The sequence below is a fragment of the Benincasa hispida genome, chromosome 1 (assembly GCF_027475165.1).
Source record: "Benincasa hispida cultivar pf3 chromosome 1, pf3_genome.v1.1, whole genome shotgun sequence".
NCBI lineage: Eukaryota > Viridiplantae > Streptophyta > Magnoliopsida > Cucurbitales > Cucurbitaceae > Benincasa > Benincasa hispida.
Window position 1 is genome coordinate 10,230,523 of NC_143478.1, and position 21,637 is coordinate 10,252,159.

At 35.7% G+C, this 21,637-nt stretch overlaps 2 protein-coding genes across 5 annotated transcripts; one reads left to right on the forward strand and one right to left on the reverse strand.

Annotated features, from left to right (window-relative positions):
- The first annotated feature begins 618 nt into the window (after positions 1 to 618).
- On the forward strand, positions 619 to 2,228 carry LOC120086590 (Pyridoxamine 5'-phosphate oxidase family protein). Of its 3 annotated transcripts, none has more exons than XM_039043321.2 (6): positions 619 to 811; positions 899 to 1,006; positions 1,313 to 1,345; positions 1,454 to 1,549; positions 1,673 to 1,840; positions 1,937 to 2,228. In XM_039043321.2, the coding sequence occupies exons 1-6, from the start codon at positions 722 to 724 to the stop codon at positions 2,036 to 2,038; spliced, it is 597 nt and encodes a 198-aa protein (XP_038899249.1). In that variant the 5' UTR covers positions 619 to 721; the 3' UTR covers positions 2,039 to 2,228. The 3 variants fall into 3 exon arrangements, with proteins under 3 accessions (XP_038899249.1, XP_038899256.1, XP_038899261.1); XM_039043333.2 differs by having other exon boundaries at positions 695 to 811; positions 899 to 1,132; positions 1,234 to 1,345; XM_039043328.2 differs by lacking the exon at positions 1,454 to 1,549.
- A 635-nt stretch (positions 2,229 to 2,863) lies between these two features.
- On the reverse strand, positions 2,864 to 6,117 carry LOC120086615 (uncharacterized). Of its 2 annotated transcripts, none has more exons than XM_090318032.1 (3): positions 5,983 to 6,117; positions 3,441 to 3,716; positions 2,864 to 3,131 (listed from the first exon to the last, which is right to left on the reverse strand). In XM_090318032.1, the coding sequence occupies exons 2-3, from the start codon at positions 3,676 to 3,678 to the stop codon at positions 3,097 to 3,099; spliced, it is 273 nt and encodes a 90-aa protein (XP_090174158.1). In that variant the 5' UTR covers positions 3,679 to 3,716; positions 5,983 to 6,117; the 3' UTR covers positions 2,864 to 3,096. The 2 variants fall into 2 exon arrangements, with proteins under 2 accessions (XP_090174158.1, XP_090174162.1); XM_090318036.1 differs by lacking the exon at positions 5,983 to 6,117 and adding an exon at positions 4,258 to 4,328.
- Positions 6,118 to 21,637: the final 15,520 nt, after the last annotated feature.

A 21,637-nucleotide genomic window follows, 5' to 3' on the forward strand; every position in this document is an offset into this window, starting at 1 on the left:
GGTATCCCCCTTATCCTTATACTACATTAAAACACAATCCACTTGTATGTCTCCACATACATGTTTAAGTTACAACGATAACCATGGATCTTAGTTAGATTTGTGGTTAATGCAACTAAAATATCAAATATTTCATTGTAATGACCCGAGATCAGGAGGGGTACATGAATGAACCAATATCACATCCGAATGAGAGAGATCCTGAGGACATGAAAGTATGGTTAAAAAAGGCTTAAAAGAATTGAAAGTTACTACTTATACCAACAAGGTGCACCTCCTTTTTCGGTGGCTCAATCATAAGAACTACACTTAACTTGGAGCAATCCTATGTTGGGTGACCCGTTAGATGTCACAGAGAGAAGTGATGTTTAGTGTCTTTACACTTTTTTCTAGATTCAAGGAAAAATTTGGAATAAGAGGAAACTATTACACAAAATGATAGGATTTTTTTTATAGGAGTTGACAGAAGTATATCGTGACAATATATATATTTTTTCTTCTATTTTATAAGTAGTTTGACATTTTTTATATCCTAAAAAAAATTTAAAAAAGAAAAAAAGAAAAAAAAAATTATGAATTGGTTAAATTCATTATTCAATATCGGATATAAATTACTGAAACAGTTGAATTTCGTTTCTGAAAGCACTAACTATTTCCCAGTGATGTATTGAACTGAAATGGGAAATAGAAAGCAGTAGGCGAATTAGCGGGCAATTAGGAAATGGGATCGGCAGCGGCGCCATGGAAGTCCCTTCTACTCGGTGCTTTGGAATCTAATGGCCGAATCAAGCATTCCAAATTCTTGCAGCTCGTACGTTTCCCTCTCTCTATTTCTCTTCAAGTTCAAGTTTCCTTATTGCTTCTTCACAATCGGTTTCTACGTCGAATTCGTTTTCAGGCAACGATAGGAATTAATGGAAGGCCCTCAAATCGCACAGTCGTTTTCAGAGGATTTGAAGAGGGCACCGATAAGATCCATATTTACACGGATTCTAGAACTCGCAAGGTTCTTCTTCTACGGGGAGGCTCTATATTTCCGTCTTATATAGTTCGATTCATGCGGCCATTGCTTTTTTCTATGGTTTTTGATGCAATGATTATATGGGCTTCTGGATTTTGATTGCACAATGTGGTTTGTTTCTTTTTGTTGGTGTTTTCAATTACGTAATTCATATGTTTGGCAACAAGACAAGCGATAAAATAAGCTCAGGGGAATTGTTTGTGATGGATTAGGTCAGGGTTTTTTATATGTGCCAATAAGCATCTGAGTTTTGTCCTGCAAATGAATTTCAATTTTTGGTTGATTCTGCAGATTGAAGAGCTTAAGAATTGTCCATTTGCCGAGGTAAATGATTTGTTCATGCCATCTTTGTAGCTTATCATCTTTAGATTACTGCTGAAATATGTGCCAATTTGAGTCAAATTTTCCATTTCCAATGCTTTGTTCTTTAAGATTTGTTGGTATTTCACCGAGTCATGGGAGCAATTTCGTATCAGTGGGAGAATTGAAGTTGTTGATGCGTCATGTCTTGATGCCACAAAGTTTAAGGTTGTGGGCATGGTCCTTTCTTCTTATGACTTGAGGCTTGTTCTACATTTTCAACAATTCACTTCATTCGATTGGGTATAGTCCTATACATTTTATCGTGGTCATATTGAATTCTGAATGCAGCAAAGGGCAGAAGCCTGGTCCTCCATTTCTCCAAAGTCAAGATTGCAGTATTTGGGGCCTAGTCCAGGTCTTCCTTACCCTGGTGAACAACCAGTCAAGGAACCTTTTGTAGATTCTTATTCTGGTCCTGTTGATTCATTTTGTTTGCTGGTCTTCAATCCTGATCAGGTTTGTAATATTTTCTTTCTAGATTTGTATATGAAGCTTGCATTCTCCATCTTTTTACTTTCCCTTATGTTACCTTTTATCCTTTTTCATTCTCAGGTCGATTATCTAAATCTGAAGAGTGAAGAAAGGAATTTGTTTAAAGCTATTCCAAGTTTTGGAGGGGAGAAATTATGGGAAACGGGGAGGATAAACCCTTAGCAATTGCACCCCGATTTGCATTTATATATACTGATAATAAGCTGCTATCTTCAAATCAACTGATGCAAGTTAAAAGTTACTCGTATGTGTAAAAAATAATCCGAAACCCTTTGGTTGTTAGTACTGATGACTTGATTGGTTTCAATTTCTCATGTCGCATATTGTTAGTTATGAAAACATCTTTAATTAATCCTTTCCTATGAGGTTTTGTAGCTTTATTTGTTCAAACTCAGCTAGAGATGTGGCTGAGCAACAAAAAAGAGGGTGTCCAAACTCAAAAGAGGTATCCATTTCAACAAAGCATAATAGCAAATTCTGTTGTGTTGTTGAATATCTGTTTTGAATTTGTAACAGGAACTGACATTCGATGATGGAAGAGATCATGACAGAATTCTTACTTTTGTGATAAGGGAAGAGTCTTGTAAAGGGCCTGTTCTTGTGCTGTTTTGTGTGGAGTGCTGTTGATGAAGAATAATAGAATTTTAGCTCAGTGTAATTCTTTTGGGACATCCGTTAATCAGACTTTTTTTAATTTTTAGCTTAGTGTAATTCTTTTAGATTGGAGTTCATTCTTATATCTTTTTGAAGACTCCTTTTGTAGGATTGTTACAATCTCTTGTAAATGAAAGTTTGGTTTCTTGTCTAACAAAAGATTAATGTCTGGTTAAAATTCAGTATGGTATTTCAATATTAAAATCAGAAGATGCAACACAATCGGTTAATACCAGCGCTTGTGCAAGGTTCAGGGTATTACAAAAGAAAGTTTGGTTTCAGTAGGATATTACGACCCAGCTTTAGCAGAGCAAAGCAGCAATCTGTGCAAGGTTTATACCAAAAATGATTGCATTTATTGTCAGTTGTGCTTGATCTGTAATCAGAGAAACAACCAATAGCTGAATTGGAGGTTATAAAAAACAAGTTATTGCTTCCAATTTTTGTACAATTCCTAGAGGCATTAAAAAATGTTCACTTAATGCGTGCCAAAACTAGGATTAATAAAACAAAACCCAGCAACTTGATTATCTTGTTCTGCTTGAATAATACACTACTCTTGTACTCTACTTGTCGAACTCCCAGATAACACCTCCATCCTCTGTAAGAACACATCAGAAAGGAAAATCAATAATCAATCAAACTGTCTTATTTTTATTTTTCATAGAGAGTACATTAAAAGGAAAAACAGAGAGAAATACAAATGATATTGCTAGGAATATGAAAACTTAGAGCTTAAAATAGTTTAAAATATCATAATGCGATGGTTATTAAAAGTGTAAAATCAAATATTAAATTGAATTACTATGGTCAAAAACATGGTTGGATGTGATTTTGAATGACAATACGAAATTTTTACTGTTTCAAAACTAGTCCCAAACATGGGATTAGATTCATATTCAATACTTACTTTTAACTTTATCATTTATCCAGATCTCCATCAGCATACCAACACCAATGCCACCTGCAATACACGCCCCATATAATGCAATGGCAGAAGGAAGGGATCTTCTAGGAAGAAAATAATGATCTGGAATTTGTCTAATTTTTGTTGGACGCCTTTTCTTTATAATGTTTTCTTTTTGCATATCCCCACCGACGGCTTTCCAGTCCACTCCCTTAAAAGGGTCTTTTTGCTCTTCCCCCATTGCTATCTCTAGGTTAGCTCTAACTCAATTCTTTCAACCTAAAACAACAAGAATAACCCTCTGTTTGAAACCACCAGATTTGAAAGGATTTCATGTGTTTGTAATGAATTAAAAAAAAATAGAATTTAAAATCTAGAATTCCCATTTGGTAACCACTTGATTTTTAGTTTTTGTTGTTAGAAATTAAGTTCATAGACATTACTTTCACCTCCAAATTTCTTCCTTTGTTGTCTCTTTTTTTAATAATGGTTTGAAAAACAAAGCCAAGATTTGAAAACTAAAAAAAATAACTTTTAAAAACTTGTTTTTGTTTTTGGAATTTCGCTAAGAATTCAACCATTTTACTTAAGAAAGATGCAAACCGTTGTAAGAAATGGAAAGGAAATAGACTTAATTTTCAAAAACCAAAAACAAAAAACGAAATGATTACCAAACGGAGTACTAGTGATTTAAAATCTTGTTTTGATTCAATAAATTTTCCATCTAAAATACACAGAGAGAGAAGAGGTAGCTAAGGATGAAAAACATGGGAGAGAGAGCGATAGATAAGAAATGGGGAAGAATAATGGAGAAACAAACTTGTCTCATTGTGAGTGTGTTGGTGGTGATGTGCGGCTTTATCAAAGATGGCTATGGTAGAGGGGAGAACCCAAAAATAGAGAAAAAGAACAGTGGTGAAGAAAGAATCAAAGTGTTAGGCCTATAATTTATATTATATACGGTTATAAAAATATAACTGTAAAATAATTGTTTTATTTGAATTTTTAGACTTTCTGTAAGTTTTTTTTTTTCCCTTTTTGACAATGTAGTTTTCATTCAATAAGAGTTAGATTTGTTTTGATTAAATGATATGTTTTCATATTTATATGTAATTGACATTATCTTTTATTTGTAAAATATCATATAATTATTAATAAAAGTTCCCGTGTAAAATGTCACACTTTCTTCTTCATTTCTCATGGCAGGGTGTATATGGGTTGGGTTAGGGTTTTTTTAGACCAACCCGAAATTTTGGATTGGTCGAGTTAGCAACCCAAAAGACTCAACCATGGTCTCCAACCCAACCCAACCCAATAGTTAAATACCAAATATTCATGACATCTCAGCCCAACCAATTGGGTAGTCTGGGTTGTTTAAATTGTCAGGTAGCAATAAAGAAGGTTTAATTGCTATCCTCGTTTTAAATCCTCTCATTTGAAATCATTTTTGGCCAAATCCAAATATTAATATTATCATTATTTTCATAAGAAAGTGATTCATATGCAAAAAATATGATATGAAAGCCTGAATTTAAAATAGCTCAAGGAGAAGATAAGCTACGGAGGGTTTGATAATCTGTATCAAAATAGAGTCATCAAAGGGTAATATGCTCCCACCACAAAAAACATCAAACTCCTAAATATTCCATTGTTTCTTTCCTACTAAAAAGTCCAAAGAAAAGCTCTTATGAAATTATTACAAAATTACAAATAATCCTAGCTTCAGCATTGAGAAGGTTTACCATGGAAGGAAAAGTGAAGAATGTTAAAGATATTACTAGGAAGAAAAATGCACCAACCTAAGAGAACAGAGGATGAGAATGCAAACTTGAGTTTTTTCACAAAAGCCCATGTTTTTAGTTTTGATTTGCTTACATATCTTTTAGCATTTAACCCTAATTTCTAGAAATCTCCTTTTCCAATCGAAGTCCAATTCTTGACAGAAAAAAAATTAGACTTAATTTAAATCATTGCATAAACTCAACACAAAACAATGCATCATGTAAATCATAGCTAAGAATAGTAGGAAGAAATTGTAGATGTAGAGAGATTATTACAAAATTACAAATAATCCTAGCTTCAAGAAGGTTTACCATGGAAGGAAAAGTGAAGAATGTTAAAGATATTACTAGGAAGAAAAATGCACCAACCTAAGAGAACAGAGGATGAGAATGCAAACTAGTTTTGATTTGCTTACATATCTTTTAGCATTTAACCCTAATTTCTAGAAATCTCCTTTTCCAATCGAAGTCCAATTCTTACAGAAAAAAAATTAGACTTAATTTAAATCATTGCATAAACTCAACACTATGCATCATGTAAATCATAGCTAAAAATAGTAGGAAGAAATTGTAGATGAGATGATCTAAATCAAAGAAATCGAGGAAGGGGCCGACTGCAAAAACCGAAAATGGAGTTGAATGGAAGAAATTGTAGATGAGATGATCTAAATCAAAGAAATCGAGGAAGGGGCCGACTGCAAAAACCGAAAATGGAGTTGAATGGTAAAGATTGAGATGAAAACTAACTAAAACTTCAATCGTACCAGTTTGAGAAGTATATGCTCTCGTGCCGGGCCGGAAATGGGAGGGTGGCGGTGGCTGGACGTGAAATAGGGTTTTAGAAGAATAAACCAAAGCTAAAAATCCGGGGAAATTTGTACGGATTGGGAAATTTGTACGGATGACCCAAAAATTGGGCCCAAAATGTCAAATGACCCTTTTTTAAAAAATAATATCAATCGACCCTCTGCTGACGTCATCGCCCTACCAGATTACTTAATATGCCCTTACTTCGTCTTCTTACCTTTTTACTGAAAAAACCCACTAAAACTAAACTATAATTATTCATTCAAATTTTCCAAGGCTAACGGCTATATTGCTCATAAACGAAAAAAAAACTATTTCCGGCTTGCAAACGATTCTACTTCCGGCTTTCAATCGAATCTTAACGGTAAATCTTTCTTTCAATATGGTTTTTTTTGTTTGATTTTTTGGTTTTGGATGTGTTCTGTGGTTAAAGACGAGTAGAAAGAGTTTGTGAGCGAGATAAGCGAGAGTGAAATCGGTAGAGCAACGCCGGAGAGAGCGACACCGGAGAGATAAGTGAACCTATGGTTTTTTTGTTTGTTTTTCTGGTTTTCGATGTGTTATGTGGTTGAAGACGAGTAAAAAGAGAGAATGTGAGGGAGATAAGGGAGAGCGACACCGGAGACAGCGAGATTGTGAGAGAGAGCGACACTGGAGGGAGCGAGATTGTGAGAGAGAGCGACACCAGCGAGAGCCATTCTAACGAGAGCGATGCCAGCGAGAGTCATTCTAGCGAGAGCGATGCCATGTTAGCGAGAGCCGAACACCGGAGAGTTGTGAACCTATGGTTTTTTTGTTTGTTTTTCTGGTTTTCGATGTGTTATGTGGTTGAAGACGAGTGAAAAGAGAATGTGAGGGAGATAAGGGAGAGCGACACCGGAGACAGCGAGATTGTGAGAGAGAGCGACACCAGCGAGAGCAATTCTAGCGAGAGCGAGAGCGCGAAAGCCATGTTAGCGAGAGCCGACACCGGAGAGATAAGTGAACCTATGGTTTTTTTGTTTGTTTTTCTGGTTTTCGATGTGTTATGCGGTTGAAGACGAGTGAAAAGAGAATGTGAGGGAGATAAGGGAGAGCGACACCGTAGACAGCGAGATTGTGAGAGAGAGCGACAAGCGAGATTGCGAGAGAGAGCGACACCAGCGAGAGCCATTCTAGCGAGAGTGATGCCAGCGAGAGCCATGTTAGCAAGAGCCGACACCGGAGAGATAAGTGAACCTATGGTTTTTTTTGTTTGTTTTTCTGATTTTCGATGTGTTATGCGGTTGAAGACGAGTGAAAAGAGAGAATGTGAGGGAGATAAGGGAGAGCGATACCGGAGGGAGCGAGATTGTGAGAGAGAGCGACACCAGCGAGAGCAATTCTAGCGAGAGCGAGAGCGAGAGCGAGAGCGCGAGAACCATTCTAGCGAGAGCGCGAGAACCATTCTAGCGAGAGCGCGAAAGCCGACACCGGAGAGATAAGTGAACCTATGGTTTTTTTGTTTGTTTTTCTGGTTTTCGATGTGTTATGTGGTTGAAGACGAGTAAAAAGAGAGAATGTGAGGGAGATAAGGGAGAGCGACACCGGAGACAGCGAGATTGTGAGAGAGAGCGACACTGGAGGGAGCGAGATTGTGAGAGAGAGCGACACCAGCGAGAGCCATTCTAGCGAGAGCGATGCCAGCGAGAGCCATTCTACCGAGATTTAAACAGAATGTTTTTTTACATTTTTTTTTCTGAAGGAGTTTACTGATTGAATTTTTTAATAAATGCAGGAGTGATTTAAGATGGCTACACGTTTCAGAATAGCTGAAGGTGACAGATTTCCCGGTCAAGTAACTTTGCCAATGCAAACAAGACAACACATGTTGCTCACGCCAACGCAGTTGGCCATGTTCAAGAGAACAGGTTTTGGGCGATTTGTTGACGTTGATATGGTGTTCAACAGCCCAATGTCCATCACATGTTGCTCAGAGAAGTGAAGAGGACAATTGTATTTTTTATTCTTTGTAAAAACATTCATTTATTTTTTATGTATGTAAAAACATTCATTTATTTTTTATGTATGTAAAAACATTCGTTGTATAAGTGAACATATATTTTTTTATGAAAGTTCAAAGTTCAGTATCAGAATTTTATCAGAACATGCATAATTGAGCTTAGAACATTATATGGTTCAAGGTTCAAAGTTCAAAGATTAAGAGAGCGAGATTATGAGAGAGAGCGAGATTGAGAGAGCGAGATTGTGAGAGAGAGCGAGATTGAGAGAGAGCGAGATTGTTCAGATAGAGCGAGATTGAGAGAGTATGAATTATCCATTTTGTTACAAGTATGAGGATTGAGAGAGTATTAAGTCATTGTAACAAAATATGGATGTAGTTTGGAAGCTTCTCAAGGAGATTTGCCCGTGCTTCTCAAAGCCATCCTAAACACATCATAATTTTAACATCCTACCTATTGTGACATTCAAGTTGATTGAAGACAAAATAATGATCAGAAAACAGACATGAAAGTTTTGAACTTTGAACCTCGAACCATATAATGTTCTAAGCTCAATTATGCATGTTCTGATAAATTCTGATGTTCTTTGATTTGTTGAACTTACATGTTCTGATAAAATTCTGAACTGAACTTTGAAATTTGAACTTACATGTTCTGATAAAATTCTGATACTGATAAGAGCAGTAGCAGAACACATCCAAAACCAATTATACAATGAATGGTTTTACAGAACACATACTTGAAACAAAATGGATAACAAACAAAGATTATACAATGAATGTTCTTTCAATTGGATGTGTTGTATAATTGGTTTTGGATGTGCTATGTTCTGATACTGATAAAATTCAATTATATAATGAAAAGAGCAGTAGCCAGGTGTTCTGATAAAATTCTGATAATACTGAACTTTGAACTTTCATAAAAAATATATGTTCAATTATACAATGAATGTTTTTACATACATAAAAAATAAATGAATGTTTTTACATATATAAAAAATAAATGAATGTACAAAAAATAAAAAATACAATGTTACATATCAATAATATGGAGTGAGAGCGAGATTGTAAGAGAGAGCGAGATTAAGAGCGAGATGTTCAGAGAGAGCGAGATTGAGAGAGAGCGAGCGAGAGCGAGATTTTGATAGAGAGCGAGAGTACACTTCAATTGCTTGTATAGCTTAATGACAAATGTTCTCTTGCTTTGTAGGATGACAGGAAAGTGTATATTTATTCGATTTGGAGGTGCTTGGGACGAGAATGAAAGTTCGTATATTGGGAGACAGTTGAAAGGAATCGTTGTGCCCCCTACAGTGAATTATGAAGAACTTAAATCTCGCATTTACAGGGCTACAAAAATCAGTTCTTCAGAGTTTGATCTTATCCTAAAAGTTAAATATAATCTTGAATTTGAAGTCCCTCCACAATGCATAACGGATGATGATGATCTTGAGTTCTTTCTTTTGCGAGAAGAGGTTAGTAGAATTCAGATAGTTATAACGTTGAAGTCTAAACAGGATGAGAGGGTTGGTCAACTCATCAAAGATAAGTTCACAGGCATGGGATGTGTTTATAAACCTTGTCATATCGTTGAGGATATGAGAAGAGATTATAGTGTGAACATAAGTTATGATAAAGCGTGGCGTGCAAGGGAAGCCGCGTATGATCTCACTAGAGGTACTCCAGAATACTCATACTCCATACTACATGCCTATGGAGAAGCACTAAAAATAGAGAATCTGGGTACAGTCTTTGAGATCGAACTTGAAGATGAGGTGCATTTCAAGTATATGTTTATGGCATTAGGGCCTTATATTAGAGGTTTTGCAAGTTGTCGGCCTTGTATTATTGTTGATGGGTCGCACTTGAAAGGAAAATACAAAGGCACCATGTTGGTTGCGGTTTCTATGGATGGGAACAATCAGTTATACTGTAAAGCTCGAACCCTAATTATTTTAAGTAAGAGAAAGTAATGAGACGTCTCTTAATGAGTTGAATGAAGCCATGACTTAAGGAAGGATAGAGGGTGGAAGCATGAAGAAATAAGCTCGTGTAAGCCTAAGTGTAAACCCCGAAATCTAAGTTCCTAAACAAGTATGTTTCGCCAAAGGAATGATATATTAAATATTATATAAGTGAAAATCCATGCAAATTATAGAGGTTGAGGAGAATGGAAAAGAAAAACGTATTAAATAAAGAAACTCACTTGTTGGCTTGGGCTGAGTCATTAGATATGAGTTGACGTGGCGAATTATCCTTGAATTTAGGAGGCGGCAGGAAGATTAAAAGGGAAAAGGAACTTCGAAAGTTTGGTTTTAGCAATCTACATGAACAAATTTAGTGAAATCGGTGCCATTTGAAAGCTGAGAGAATCTAATTTTCAAAGTTGTCTTGCCGGAGAAAGATGGCAGGAGAAGAAGAATGGAAAGTGATGAAATTACAGGAGGGACAGAATCTTGGGTTAATCAGGTCCCAAGGTGAAGATTTGGATCTCTAGGCCAAACTATAAGGAATTTGTGGCTGAAATTTTAAGGTAAGAAAGTTAATCAATTCTAAACATGTTTGTAGAAGGAAGTTTCTTCAAAAGAGGGCTGGATTTTGAGTTATGAATTTTTGAAGTTGTAACAGAGGATCTGGGCATAAGCAGATAGCTTCTTAGGAAGATTAAGCAGGCAGCTTAAAAGCGAGAGGGAGCGAGAGGTGGATCTCGCTAGGGGCGAAAATCTCGCTGGTTTTGCACTGAATCTCGCTGGAAAGTGCCAAATCTCGCTGGGAAAGTTAACTCAATTCTAAACATGTTTGTAGAAGGAAGTTTCTTCAAAATAGGTCTGGATTTTGAGTTATGAATTTTTAAAGTTGTAACAGAGAACATGTGCATAAGCAGACAGCTGTTTGGGAAGAATAAGCATACAGTTCACCGTGGAGATTATAGCAAGATTTTGTGAAGAGGATCTCGCTAATGAAGGAGATCTCGCTAATTCTGTGGAAGAGGATCTCGCTAATGAAGGAGATCTCACTAGAATTTGGGTTGGTATCGCTGGTAATGAGCATTGTTGGTGTCGCTCATGGAGGTCTCGCCGGTGTCGCTCATAGAGATCTCACTGGTGTTGCTCTAGGGGATCTCGCTGACCTCGCTCATGGGGGATCTCGCTGACCTTGCTCATGGGGGATCTTACTGACCTCGCTCATGGGGATCTCGCTAGTAAGGCAGTCTTTGATGATGAAAGTTCCATTAGCAAATGAACTATTTGAGGTATTTTGCTAAGAATTCTAAGTAGTTTAACTAGAAATTATATCCTTTCAGGCCAAGAAGAGCTAGAAGATGCGTATAACCTGTTAAGAGGCCAACAAGCTGTGAGTGACTATATGATGGCTTACTGTTTTAATGATTTAGAAATTATGATTTCTTTGATAATATTTCTCATGCTAAGTGTTTAAATGATGTGTCAAGCAACATATTTGTGAAACTGTTTCTCATGCTAAGTAAAGCATGTTTTCCATGGGATTGATGTAGATATGTTATCTTTTCCAAATACTTTCAGTATGTTTAAGTAACTCCATTTTTATGATGAATTAGTATGATGATGTGAGCACTAAGATTTAGTGTTCAACTAAATGTTTATGACTAGTTTTACTTAAAACGCGATACCGAAGGACATTTGAGAAGGTATCCGCCCAACCAGATACCGAAGGACATTTGAGAAGGTATTTTAGCAGCTCGATACTGAAGGATGTTTGAGAAGGTATCTGAGCAGAAGTACCTAAGGATACTGAAGGACAATGAGAAGATATCCTAGTCAAGTACCTGAGGATACTGAAGGACAATGAGAAGGTATCCTAGTCAAGTACCTAAGGATACTGAAGGACAATGCGAAGGTATCCTAGTCAGGTACATAAGGTACGACGGTACTCAGTTATAACCACGTGCATGTAGGTAATACGACGTTGAAGGATTGAGCAAAAGAGTTTTCTCTGACTAAGATTGACGTTGAGGGTTAGAACTAGTAGTTCACTCTCAACTAAGGATAAAGGCAATCATATGTTCTCCTAGGCTAGAAGGATAGTTTGAAATTTCTAATGCTTATGAATGTTTATCGACGCATGGTGTTTACTAATGTATGAGTTTTCTAAGTATGTTTTCCATGTCTAATGCATGCTAGTGGTTTTACAAGCTAGTTCAATATGTTTTAAGCCAACTTATTTCACAAAATATGAAGCATGTGTTAGGGTTAAACTAAGGTTGAAGGAAGCTTGACGTACTATGTTTTTAATACCTAAGGTTGCCAAAGTACATGCCCTGGTATTTCTAAACATAATGAATAGGGATACCAAAGGTAAGGAAGGAATCTGAGTAAATGTACCTAAAGTGTTGACGATACATAGAAAACTCCATGAGCATGTAGACAGGTTTGAATAAGAGGCCGAGGTATGGGTCTCTTAGCCGATAACAGACGTTGGGAGCTAGAGCGATATATGCTCGTCCTCAACTGAGGAATAATGATGTTAGTGGTAGTTTTAAAGGTTTTATGTACGCGTTTGCTTGGTATACTCTAGTTTCAGTATTATGTTCTCAAGCTTCAGTTTTAAGCATGAGATTTATATTTTTATTAAGTCACTCACTGGGCTTCTAGCTCACGTTTCAAATGTTTTCTTTCAGGTAGCGGTCAGTTCCCAAAGGACTATTCTGCTGCTGCTCTGCCACTCAAAGAAATAGGTTGAAGGAAGCGTAATTGAATACCTGTATTAGTTAGTACACATGTGTCTGTCTAGTGACTAGAATTCTTGATGGTGTCCACTAGGTTGTATTATCTATGTGAAAACAATGCTGTGAAAACCTGTAATGTAAATATGTTAAGCTCTGTGTTATTATGTATGTATTCAGGGTTTGAATATTATTTTAAGGTAAGTTAGGCAGTAAGTGCCAGCAAAAGGGTTGGTAACTGCTGCAGTCACCATTCCGTCTAGGTTAAGAGGGTAATCTGGTGCGGGGTGTGACATGAAGTGTGGTCGGTGTGGGAATTATGGACATAACCGCCAAAATTGTACTGAACCGTTTACAACCGTGCGACGTGCTGAAAGTGCCAGAGACCGAGACACAAACACCCCTCATCAAGTTTAGTTATAAATACCATTGACCATTTTTTCATATGTCATACTTGTAACATACTTCATTGTTTTTCATACTTCATACTTGTAACACTTGATACTTCATACTTTCATCTTGTAAACAAAAAAAAATAACAAGCTGGAGTATTTATATAATAGCAATATTCATACTCTCTCTATCGTCATACTCTCTCAGTCTTCATACTTATAACAAAAATGGATCATACTGAAAACAAAAAACAATTACTTCATACTCTATCAATCTTCATACTTGTAACAAAAGTGGATAACAAATACTCTCTCAATCTTCATACGTGTAACAAAAAACAATGACTTCATACACTCTCAATCTTCATACTTGAAACAAAATAGATAACAAATACATATCTCAATCTTCATACGTGTAAAAACAATGACTTCATACTCTCTCAATTCTCATACTTATAACAAAATGGATAACAAATACTCTCTCAATCTCGCTCTCTCTCAACATCTCGCTCTCTCAATCTTTGAACTTTGAACCTTGAACCATATAATGTTCTAAGCTCAATTATGTATGTTCTGATAAAATTCTGATGTTGAACTTTGAACTTTGAACTTACATGTTCTGATAAAATTCTGATACTGATAAGAGCAGTAGCAGAACACATCCAAAACCAATTATACAATGAATGTTTTCACAGAACACAAACTTGAAACAAAATGGATAACAAACAAATATTATACAATGAATGTTCTTTCAATTGGATGTGTTGTATAATTGGTTTTGGATGTGCTCTGTTATACTGATAAAATTCAATTATACAATGAAAATAGCATTAGCCAGATGTTCTGATAAAATTTAGATACTGAACTTTGAACTTTAAACTTTCATAAAAAATATTTGTTCAATTATACAATGAATGTTTTTACATATATAAAAAATAAATGAATGTTCTTACATACATAAAAAAAATAAATGAATGTTTTTACAAAGAATAAAAAATACAATGTTACATATAAAAAATATGGAGTGTTTGCCTATAGTTGACACGTTAATTGCCTCATAGCAAATGTCATTGAGTCTGATTTTGTCCTCTTTACTTCTCTGAGCAACATGTGATGGACAATTGGGCTGTTGAACACCATATCAACGTCAACAAATTGCCCAAAAACTATTCTCTTGAACATGGCCAACTGCGTTGGCGTGAGCTTCTCTTTGACAATCTTGTTTGCATTGGCAATGTGGGCCAAACTGGTTACTTGACCGGGAAATCTGTCACCTTCAACTATTCTGACATGTGTAGCCATCTTAAATCACTCCTGCATTTATTAAAAAATTCAATTAGTAAACTCCTTTAGAAAAAAAAATGTAAAAAAACATTATGTTTAAATCTTGCTAGAATGGATCTCGCTGGCATCGCTCTCGCTGGCATTGCTCTCTTCGGTGTCGCTCTCTCTCACAATCTCGATCTCTCCGCTGTCACTCTCTCTCACAATCTTGCTCTCTCCGGTATCGCTCTCTCCGATGTCGATCTCCCTTATCTCCCTTACATTCTCTCTTTTTACTCGTCTTCAACCACATAACACATTGAAAACTAGAAAAACAAACAAAAACTGGTTCACTTATCTCTCCAGTGTCGCTCTCTCCGGCGTCGCTCTGCCGATTTCACTCTCACTTATCTCACTCACAAACTCTTTCTACTCGTCTTCAACCACAGAACACATCCAAAACCAAAAAAACAAACAAAAAAACTATATTGAAAGAAAGATTTACCGTTAAGATTCGATTGAAAGCTGGAAGCAGAATCGTTTGCAAGCCAGAAATAGTTTTTTTTTTCATTTATAAGCAATATAGCCGTTAGGGACCTTTAATATTAATATTGTTGTTTTCAAAACTTATTAGAGAAATATTGTTGTTTTGAAACTTATTAGAGAAATATTGTTGTTTTGGGAGTTCGAGGCTAGAAGTCGAGGGTTGAGGATTCGACTAATGTAGAGTTCGAACGTTGAGAACTCCACAAACAAAGAAAAACTTGAAAACAATACGTAAATTAGGGTTGTCGAGGGTTGAAGTTTCGACATACATAAGTCGAAACTTCAACCTCGACGATGAAAAGGAAATCTCGCTAGTTTTGACATACATAAGTTGAAACTTCAACCCTCGACAAGGAAGATAAGTGGGTGAAGCAGATTGTAAGAGAGAGCGAGATTGTAAGAGAGAGCGAAATTGAGAGCGAGATTGTAGGAGAGAGCGAGATTGTAGGAGGGACAATCTCCAACGTCTATGGAATGTATGCATCTCGCTCTCTCCTACAATCTCGCTCCCTCTCACAATCTTGCTCTCTCTCACAATCTCGCTCTCTCTGAACATCTCGCTCTCTCTTACAATCTCGCTTTCTCTTACAATTCAAAATTATATTATTGTTATTATTTTTTCATTAATAATTACTAGCTTTTTTTCTCATTGGTCATGTATATAATATATATATATATATATATTTCTATGGAAAATAAATAAATTTATTGTATATTCAATTTTTTTTTATTATAAAATTGTACATTATTCTTTTAATTAAGTTGTACATTATTCTTCTAATTAAGTTGTACATTATTCTTCTAATTAAGAAACAAATATTTTTTAATTGAGAAATATTTTTTTTTTCAGATCATGGCTTTAAACCCAGGACCTATTTATCCCGATGTTTTGTACGGCCAGTCCATTCATCGATCATCTGTTGCATGGCGAGATCGTACTACTAGAGAAATATCTTATAGGCGTCGAGAGGAAACCGTCATAAGATGGTTAGGAACACAATTTCGTGAGCTCACAGATGATGTAGACGAGGAAACCGTCATAAGATATGCGCGAGCATATATACTACAAATGATGGGTGGAAGTCTGTTTTCAGATAAATCAAGTCATTTTGTTCACTTGATATTCCTGCCACTGTTAGCTAACCTCCATGATGCAAGGCGGTATTTGTGGGGTGGAGCATGCTTAGTATAGTTGTATAGACAACTATGCAAAGCAACAAAACCTGAGTTCGAGAGATAGTTGGGCCTCTCATACTCTTGCAACTATGGGCTTGGGAGCGATTTCCAACAATGGCTCCATAGCTACAACATGTTAATGACGCTCAGTTAGTTGGACGAGCCTACGATTCTTGGTATGTTGTTTTAATTCAATTTAATTTTTATACCACTGATCTAGTTAATTTAAATTATAAATTATCAATTTAAAAATTTAAGTGGAGAGACAAATTTTGTGTGACTAGGACAGCCACACATGTAGTCAGCCAGTATAGATACATGTTTGATCTGCTTCAACCTGAATAGGTACATTACACTAAACCTAATTGATTATTTTATACACATTTTTATTGTATTTGTCTTTAATATTCTCTAATATAATATTTTGTGTTTCAGGCTATTTGGAGCCGTACAAAATTATTATGCATACTTTGCCTAATTTTTGTATGAATGGTCAAAACATATGGCAGACGATGAGTCCTCTCATATGTTTTCACATTGGTGACAGGGTGATGAGACAATTCGGTTTTCAGCAGAATGTCTCATCGCCTTGTAATACTGAACCCGTACTGCGTGATATTGACCTAAGGACTGGAGATTGGTCCGAAAAAATTACACATTTGGTAGTGCGATGGCACTATCGTGCAAGGTTTATTGCAGTGGGGTTTCTCTTGAACAGTTTGACATAGATATCACTCTAGAATATATTCATTGGTATAATAATATCACAAGGCGTTATGTCACTCATCCGGGAGCAGCTGTGGGTCATCTGGTAAATGAATATTATCTAATTATTTTTAATTTAAATTTATTTTAAATATTGTCTAATTGTTTTATAATTCACAGAGATCGAACAGCCATAGACTCCATGAGGTTCGAAAGGTTCTTGCTATATGTAGTGACAACCAAAGCTATATGGAGGAAATTCATTATATGTATGATATACCTATTGTTCCTCCATCAGTTCCTAGACGTAGAGGACCTGTTCAGGAAGAGGATGAGTTTGATGAGGTTGCACATAATGTGGAAGAATTGCCCCCTATGATGCAGACGCAGAGTCAAACTGATTATGTTAGTCCGATGATGATGGTGCCAGTATTTGGTTCAGGACATTATGACTCAGAGGCTGGTCCTTCGTCTTCATACGTGCATAGACATGGTCGGGGTCGTAGAGAGCATAATGAATATTTATATTATGAAGCGTTTGTAGAGGTACCAGAGCAACATCAAGAAGAACCCGAGCAACCTCAAGTTCGAAGTCGATAACGACAACTAGCTCGAAATCGACGATGTCCGCCTTGTGGAATACATTGATTTTTATAATTATTTTTATATAAATGAGATATTTAATTTACATTTTTTTATTTTTATGAGATATTATTTTTTTAATTTATTCTTTTTATATATTATGAATAGTAATTATTTTGATATAGAAGCTTTTAAATGTCACTGACATAAATAATAAGTTAGATAGTCTAAATCTAAAAAGTTAGGTAAAAAAAAACTTCAATATTCAAATTTACATATTTTAGATAATAATTTGGGGACATAATAAATCAAATCAACACTCAAAACCTTCACATGCAAGTCTATAGATAAGACTGTATTATTGATATAAAGAATAGAAATTTTAATCACAGTAGTGAGGTCAATAGTTTAAAAGATTTTACGATAATGATCTTGGATTCCTTTTGTACATTTGGTACCAAGATTCTGATGGAGTTTTTTTTCTTTTTTTTTTTTTAAATTATAAATAATAAAAAAATGTTTTTAGAAATTGTTTTTATAAAATGGAAAATAAAAAAAAATAAAAAAAAGAAGGAAGAAAGAATAAGGTATGTGTAATAATTAAAAAAAGAAAAAAAGGAAATTTGTACGGATATCTCGCTTTCGCTCAAAATCTCGCTCTCTCTCTTACTCTTCCCTCTTTCGTTCTCTCCCAATACAAAATTATTTTTAACACATCAAATAATTATGAGTGTTATGAGAAAGGTCTCCGGAATGAGGAAGGTCTTTCGTTCTCTCCATATCGAATAATTATGAGGAAGGTCTCCGTAATGATAATTAAACAGACTCAATAATAATGTTAAGGCAAGGTTGAGGGTTCAAAGTTTGACGTACAAAGGGGAAGGTCGAGGGTTGAAAATTCGACCTATTTCTTAACCCTCAACTTATTTTTTAAAAAAAAACAACAATATTTTTACAAATAGTTTGAAAACAACAATATTTTCCTAAATAGTTTCTAAAAGGACAATATCCTTTTAGTTTTCCTGGACCTTTAATATTAATATTATTGTTTTCAAAACTTATTAAAGAAATATTGTTGTTTTGAAACTTATTAGAGAATATTGTTGTTTTGGGAGATTGAGCCTAGAAGTCGAGGGTTGAGGATTCGACTAATGTAGACGTCAAACATTGAGAACTCGACAAAAAACTTGGAAACGGGTTGTCGAGGGTTGAAAATTCGACATACATAAGTCAAAACTTCAACCCTCGACAAGGAAGATAAGTGGGTGAAGCTAATTTTGTGATGGATCTTGCTCTAGAAGGAAATCTCGCTAATTTTGTGATGGGGATCTCGCTTTAGAAGGGAATTTCGCTAGAAATGTGGGCTTCTCGTGAGCATCGCTAGGAAGACAGTTTGTTAAAGAAATGCTTGAGGATCTCGTTCTCTCTTACAATCTCGCTTTCTCTCACAATCTCGCTCTCTCTTACAATTCAAAATTCTGTTATTGTTGTTATTTTTTCATTAATGATTATTAGCTTTTTTTCTCATTGGTCATGTATATATATATATATATATAAGAATTTGTATGCAAGATGAGCCTACAGGAGTGCCAATCAACCGAGCCCAGTGTGCTTCTTTCACGACATGCTCTGGTCCCGGGTGTCTTCCAGTGGTCTTCTAGCGTTAGAAGAAACGTCTCTTCTTTCGTTTCGGTTTATTTTATTCACTGATCTGAAAAAAAGGCGTCAGATTACTCTGAGAGTCCCAACTGAACAACATCTAACTAGGCGAACGGGGCAGGCGCACATCGAGCTGTATATATATATATTTCTATGGAAAGTAAATAAATTTATTGTATATTCAATTTTTTTTATTATAAAGTTGTACATTATTCTTTTAATCAACTTGTACACTATTCTTTTAATCAAGTTGTACATTATTCTTTTAATTAAGTTGTACATTATTCTTCTAATTAAGTTATACATTATTTTTTTAATTAAGTTGTACATTATTCTTTTAATTAAGTTGTACATTATTCTTCTAATTGAGAAATAATTTTTTTTTTTTAGATCATGGCTTTAAACTCAGGACCTGTTGATCCCGATGTTTTGTACGACCAGTCCATTCATCAATCATCTGTTGTATGGCGAGATCGTACTACTAGAGAAATATCTTGCAAGCGTCGAGAGGCAGTTCTCCAGTGCACTATCCTGCTCCACCCTCGAATACTACCGCTACTGCGCACATCTGGATTCTATGAGGTTGCCAGATTAGGATTTATTCAGTTGGACTAGCATCTGATCACAGCCTTGGTCGAGAGATGGAGGCCCGAGACGCATACATTCCATATGTCTGTTGGAGAGTGCACTATCACTCTACAAGACATAGAAGTGTTGTTGGGGTTACCTGTTGACGGTGAGTCGGTCACCGAAGTGATGTACGATGACTGGTTAGAAGTATGTCAACTGTATCTCGGTGCGACTCCACCTGCCAACAAGATTAAAGGATCGATGTTAAGTTTAATATGGTTAGGAACACAATTCTGTGAGCTCACAGATGATGCAGACAAGGAAACCATCAAGTCATTTTGTTCACTTGATGTTTCTGCCACTGTTAACTCCATGATGCAGTGCGATATTCGTGGGGTGGAGCATGCTTGGCATGGTTGTATAGACATGCATGGACATGGTCAGGGACGTGGATAGCATAATTAATATTTATATTATGAAGCGCCTGCAGAGGTACCAGAACAACATCAAGAAAAACCCGAGCAACCTCAAGTTCGAAGTTGACGACGACAACCAGCTCGAAATCGACGACGTCCGCCTTGTGGGACACATTGATTTTTGTAATTATTTTTTATATAAATGAGATATTTAATTTACATTTTTTTATTTTTATCCGATATTATTTTTTTAAAATTTATTCTTTTTAGAGTTTAAATAAAATAATAAAATATATTTAGAAATTGTTTTATAAGCTACCAATGGGACCTAATGTAACTATAGATTAGAAACTCCAACGATATGAGATTAATTTGTTAAACTCATTAACCAAGTTGATCGATATTCGTCAACTGTGGGTACACTCCAATAGACCCACAGTTGTAGTCTTCTCACTACATGTATATTTTTGTGCCTATGGATATTGACCAATGACAATAAGTTAGTCCTTCACGGGTGTTCGTAACATCAATTGAGTCAAATTATTGTTTTACTCTTGAGTTACCCTTATATCTTTTAAGTACCTGTGCTTCTCTAATAAACAACCTGTTTATAGTCCAGCCATTAAACAGAAACCCCTCTCGGCCTAGTGAGAGGGTAGGACCCTTTGTTTAATTCACGTAGATAGGAACACACATCTACTTACCTAAAGTCGGGAATGAGTGAATTCTATCTCGTGAAATTATGTTCCCAGCTCCCCACTTGGTAGACCAAAATGGTAGGCTTATTGAGTTGGCGAACTGGCCACTCTCACCCATACAAACTAAAGGACAATCCATGTGAGCAGGAGTCCATAATCCTCTCAATCTACCCTAGTGAAATAAAACATAACTAGTCAACAGAGTTACATCTAAAGGTTACTATTTTGTGGTCTGGTTTTATACAAACTCATTGCATAAGATACTCCACTTATGTGTTCCTTACATGAACGCATTAGATCATTGCATTTGTATCAAATACAATGTGGGTCGTATCCATAGTGTCACTAGGATAAGATACTCATCCTTATCCATATACTATAGACCCTTTAGGTTGTATATTGAACACTAATCCTCGTATGTCTCCACATACAGTTCAAGATTCACACAACAGTCTAGGATGTTAATTTATTGGATCAGAGTTATTTAATAAGATAAATCGAGATAAGCAATAACAGAATCTCGCTCATAATGAGGATCTCGCTCATGAGGAAGGATTCACTGATGATGAGTATCTCGTTAGTAAAGCTGTCTTTGATGATGAAAGTTCCATTAGTAAATGAACTATTTGAGATATTTTGCTAAGAATTCTAAGTAGTTTAACCGGGAATTATGTCCTTTCAGGACAAGAAGAGCTAGGAGAGGTGTATAACCCGTTAAGAGCCCCAACTAGTTGTGAGTGACTATGTGATGATTTAATGTTTTAATGATTTAGAAACTATGATTTCCTTGAAGTTATTTCTCATGCTAAGTGTTATATGAAGTGCCAAGCAACATATGTTTGAAAACTATTTCACATGCTAAGTAAAACATGTTTTCCATAGAAATTGACATGATTTAAATATGTTATCTTGTCCAAATACT

What these genes read in the sequence shown, in the direction of transcription:
- LOC120086590 (XM_039043321.2), top strand. Translation starts at nt 722, where the DNA reads ATGGGATCGGCAGCGGCGCCATGGAAGTCCCTTCTACTCGGTGCTTTG. An exon ending in AGAATTGTCCATTTGCCGAG is followed by an intron (nt 1,346 to 1,453) that starts GTAAATGATTTG and finishes TTGTTCTTTAAG; the next exon opens with ATTTGTTGGTATTTCACCGA. An exon ending in TGGTCTTCAATCCTGATCAG is followed by an intron (nt 1,841 to 1,936) that starts GTTTGTAATATT and finishes TTTCATTCTCAG; the next exon opens with GTCGATTATCTAAATCTGAA.
- LOC120086615 (XM_090318032.1), bottom strand. Translation starts at nt 3,678, where the DNA reads ATGGGGGAAGAGCAAAAAGACCCTTTTAAGGGAGTGGACTGGAAAGCC. An exon ending in GATAAATGATAAAGTTAAAA is followed by an intron (nt 3,132 to 3,440) that starts GTAAGTATTGAA and finishes GTGTTCTTACAG; the next exon opens with AGGATGGAGGTGTTATCTGG.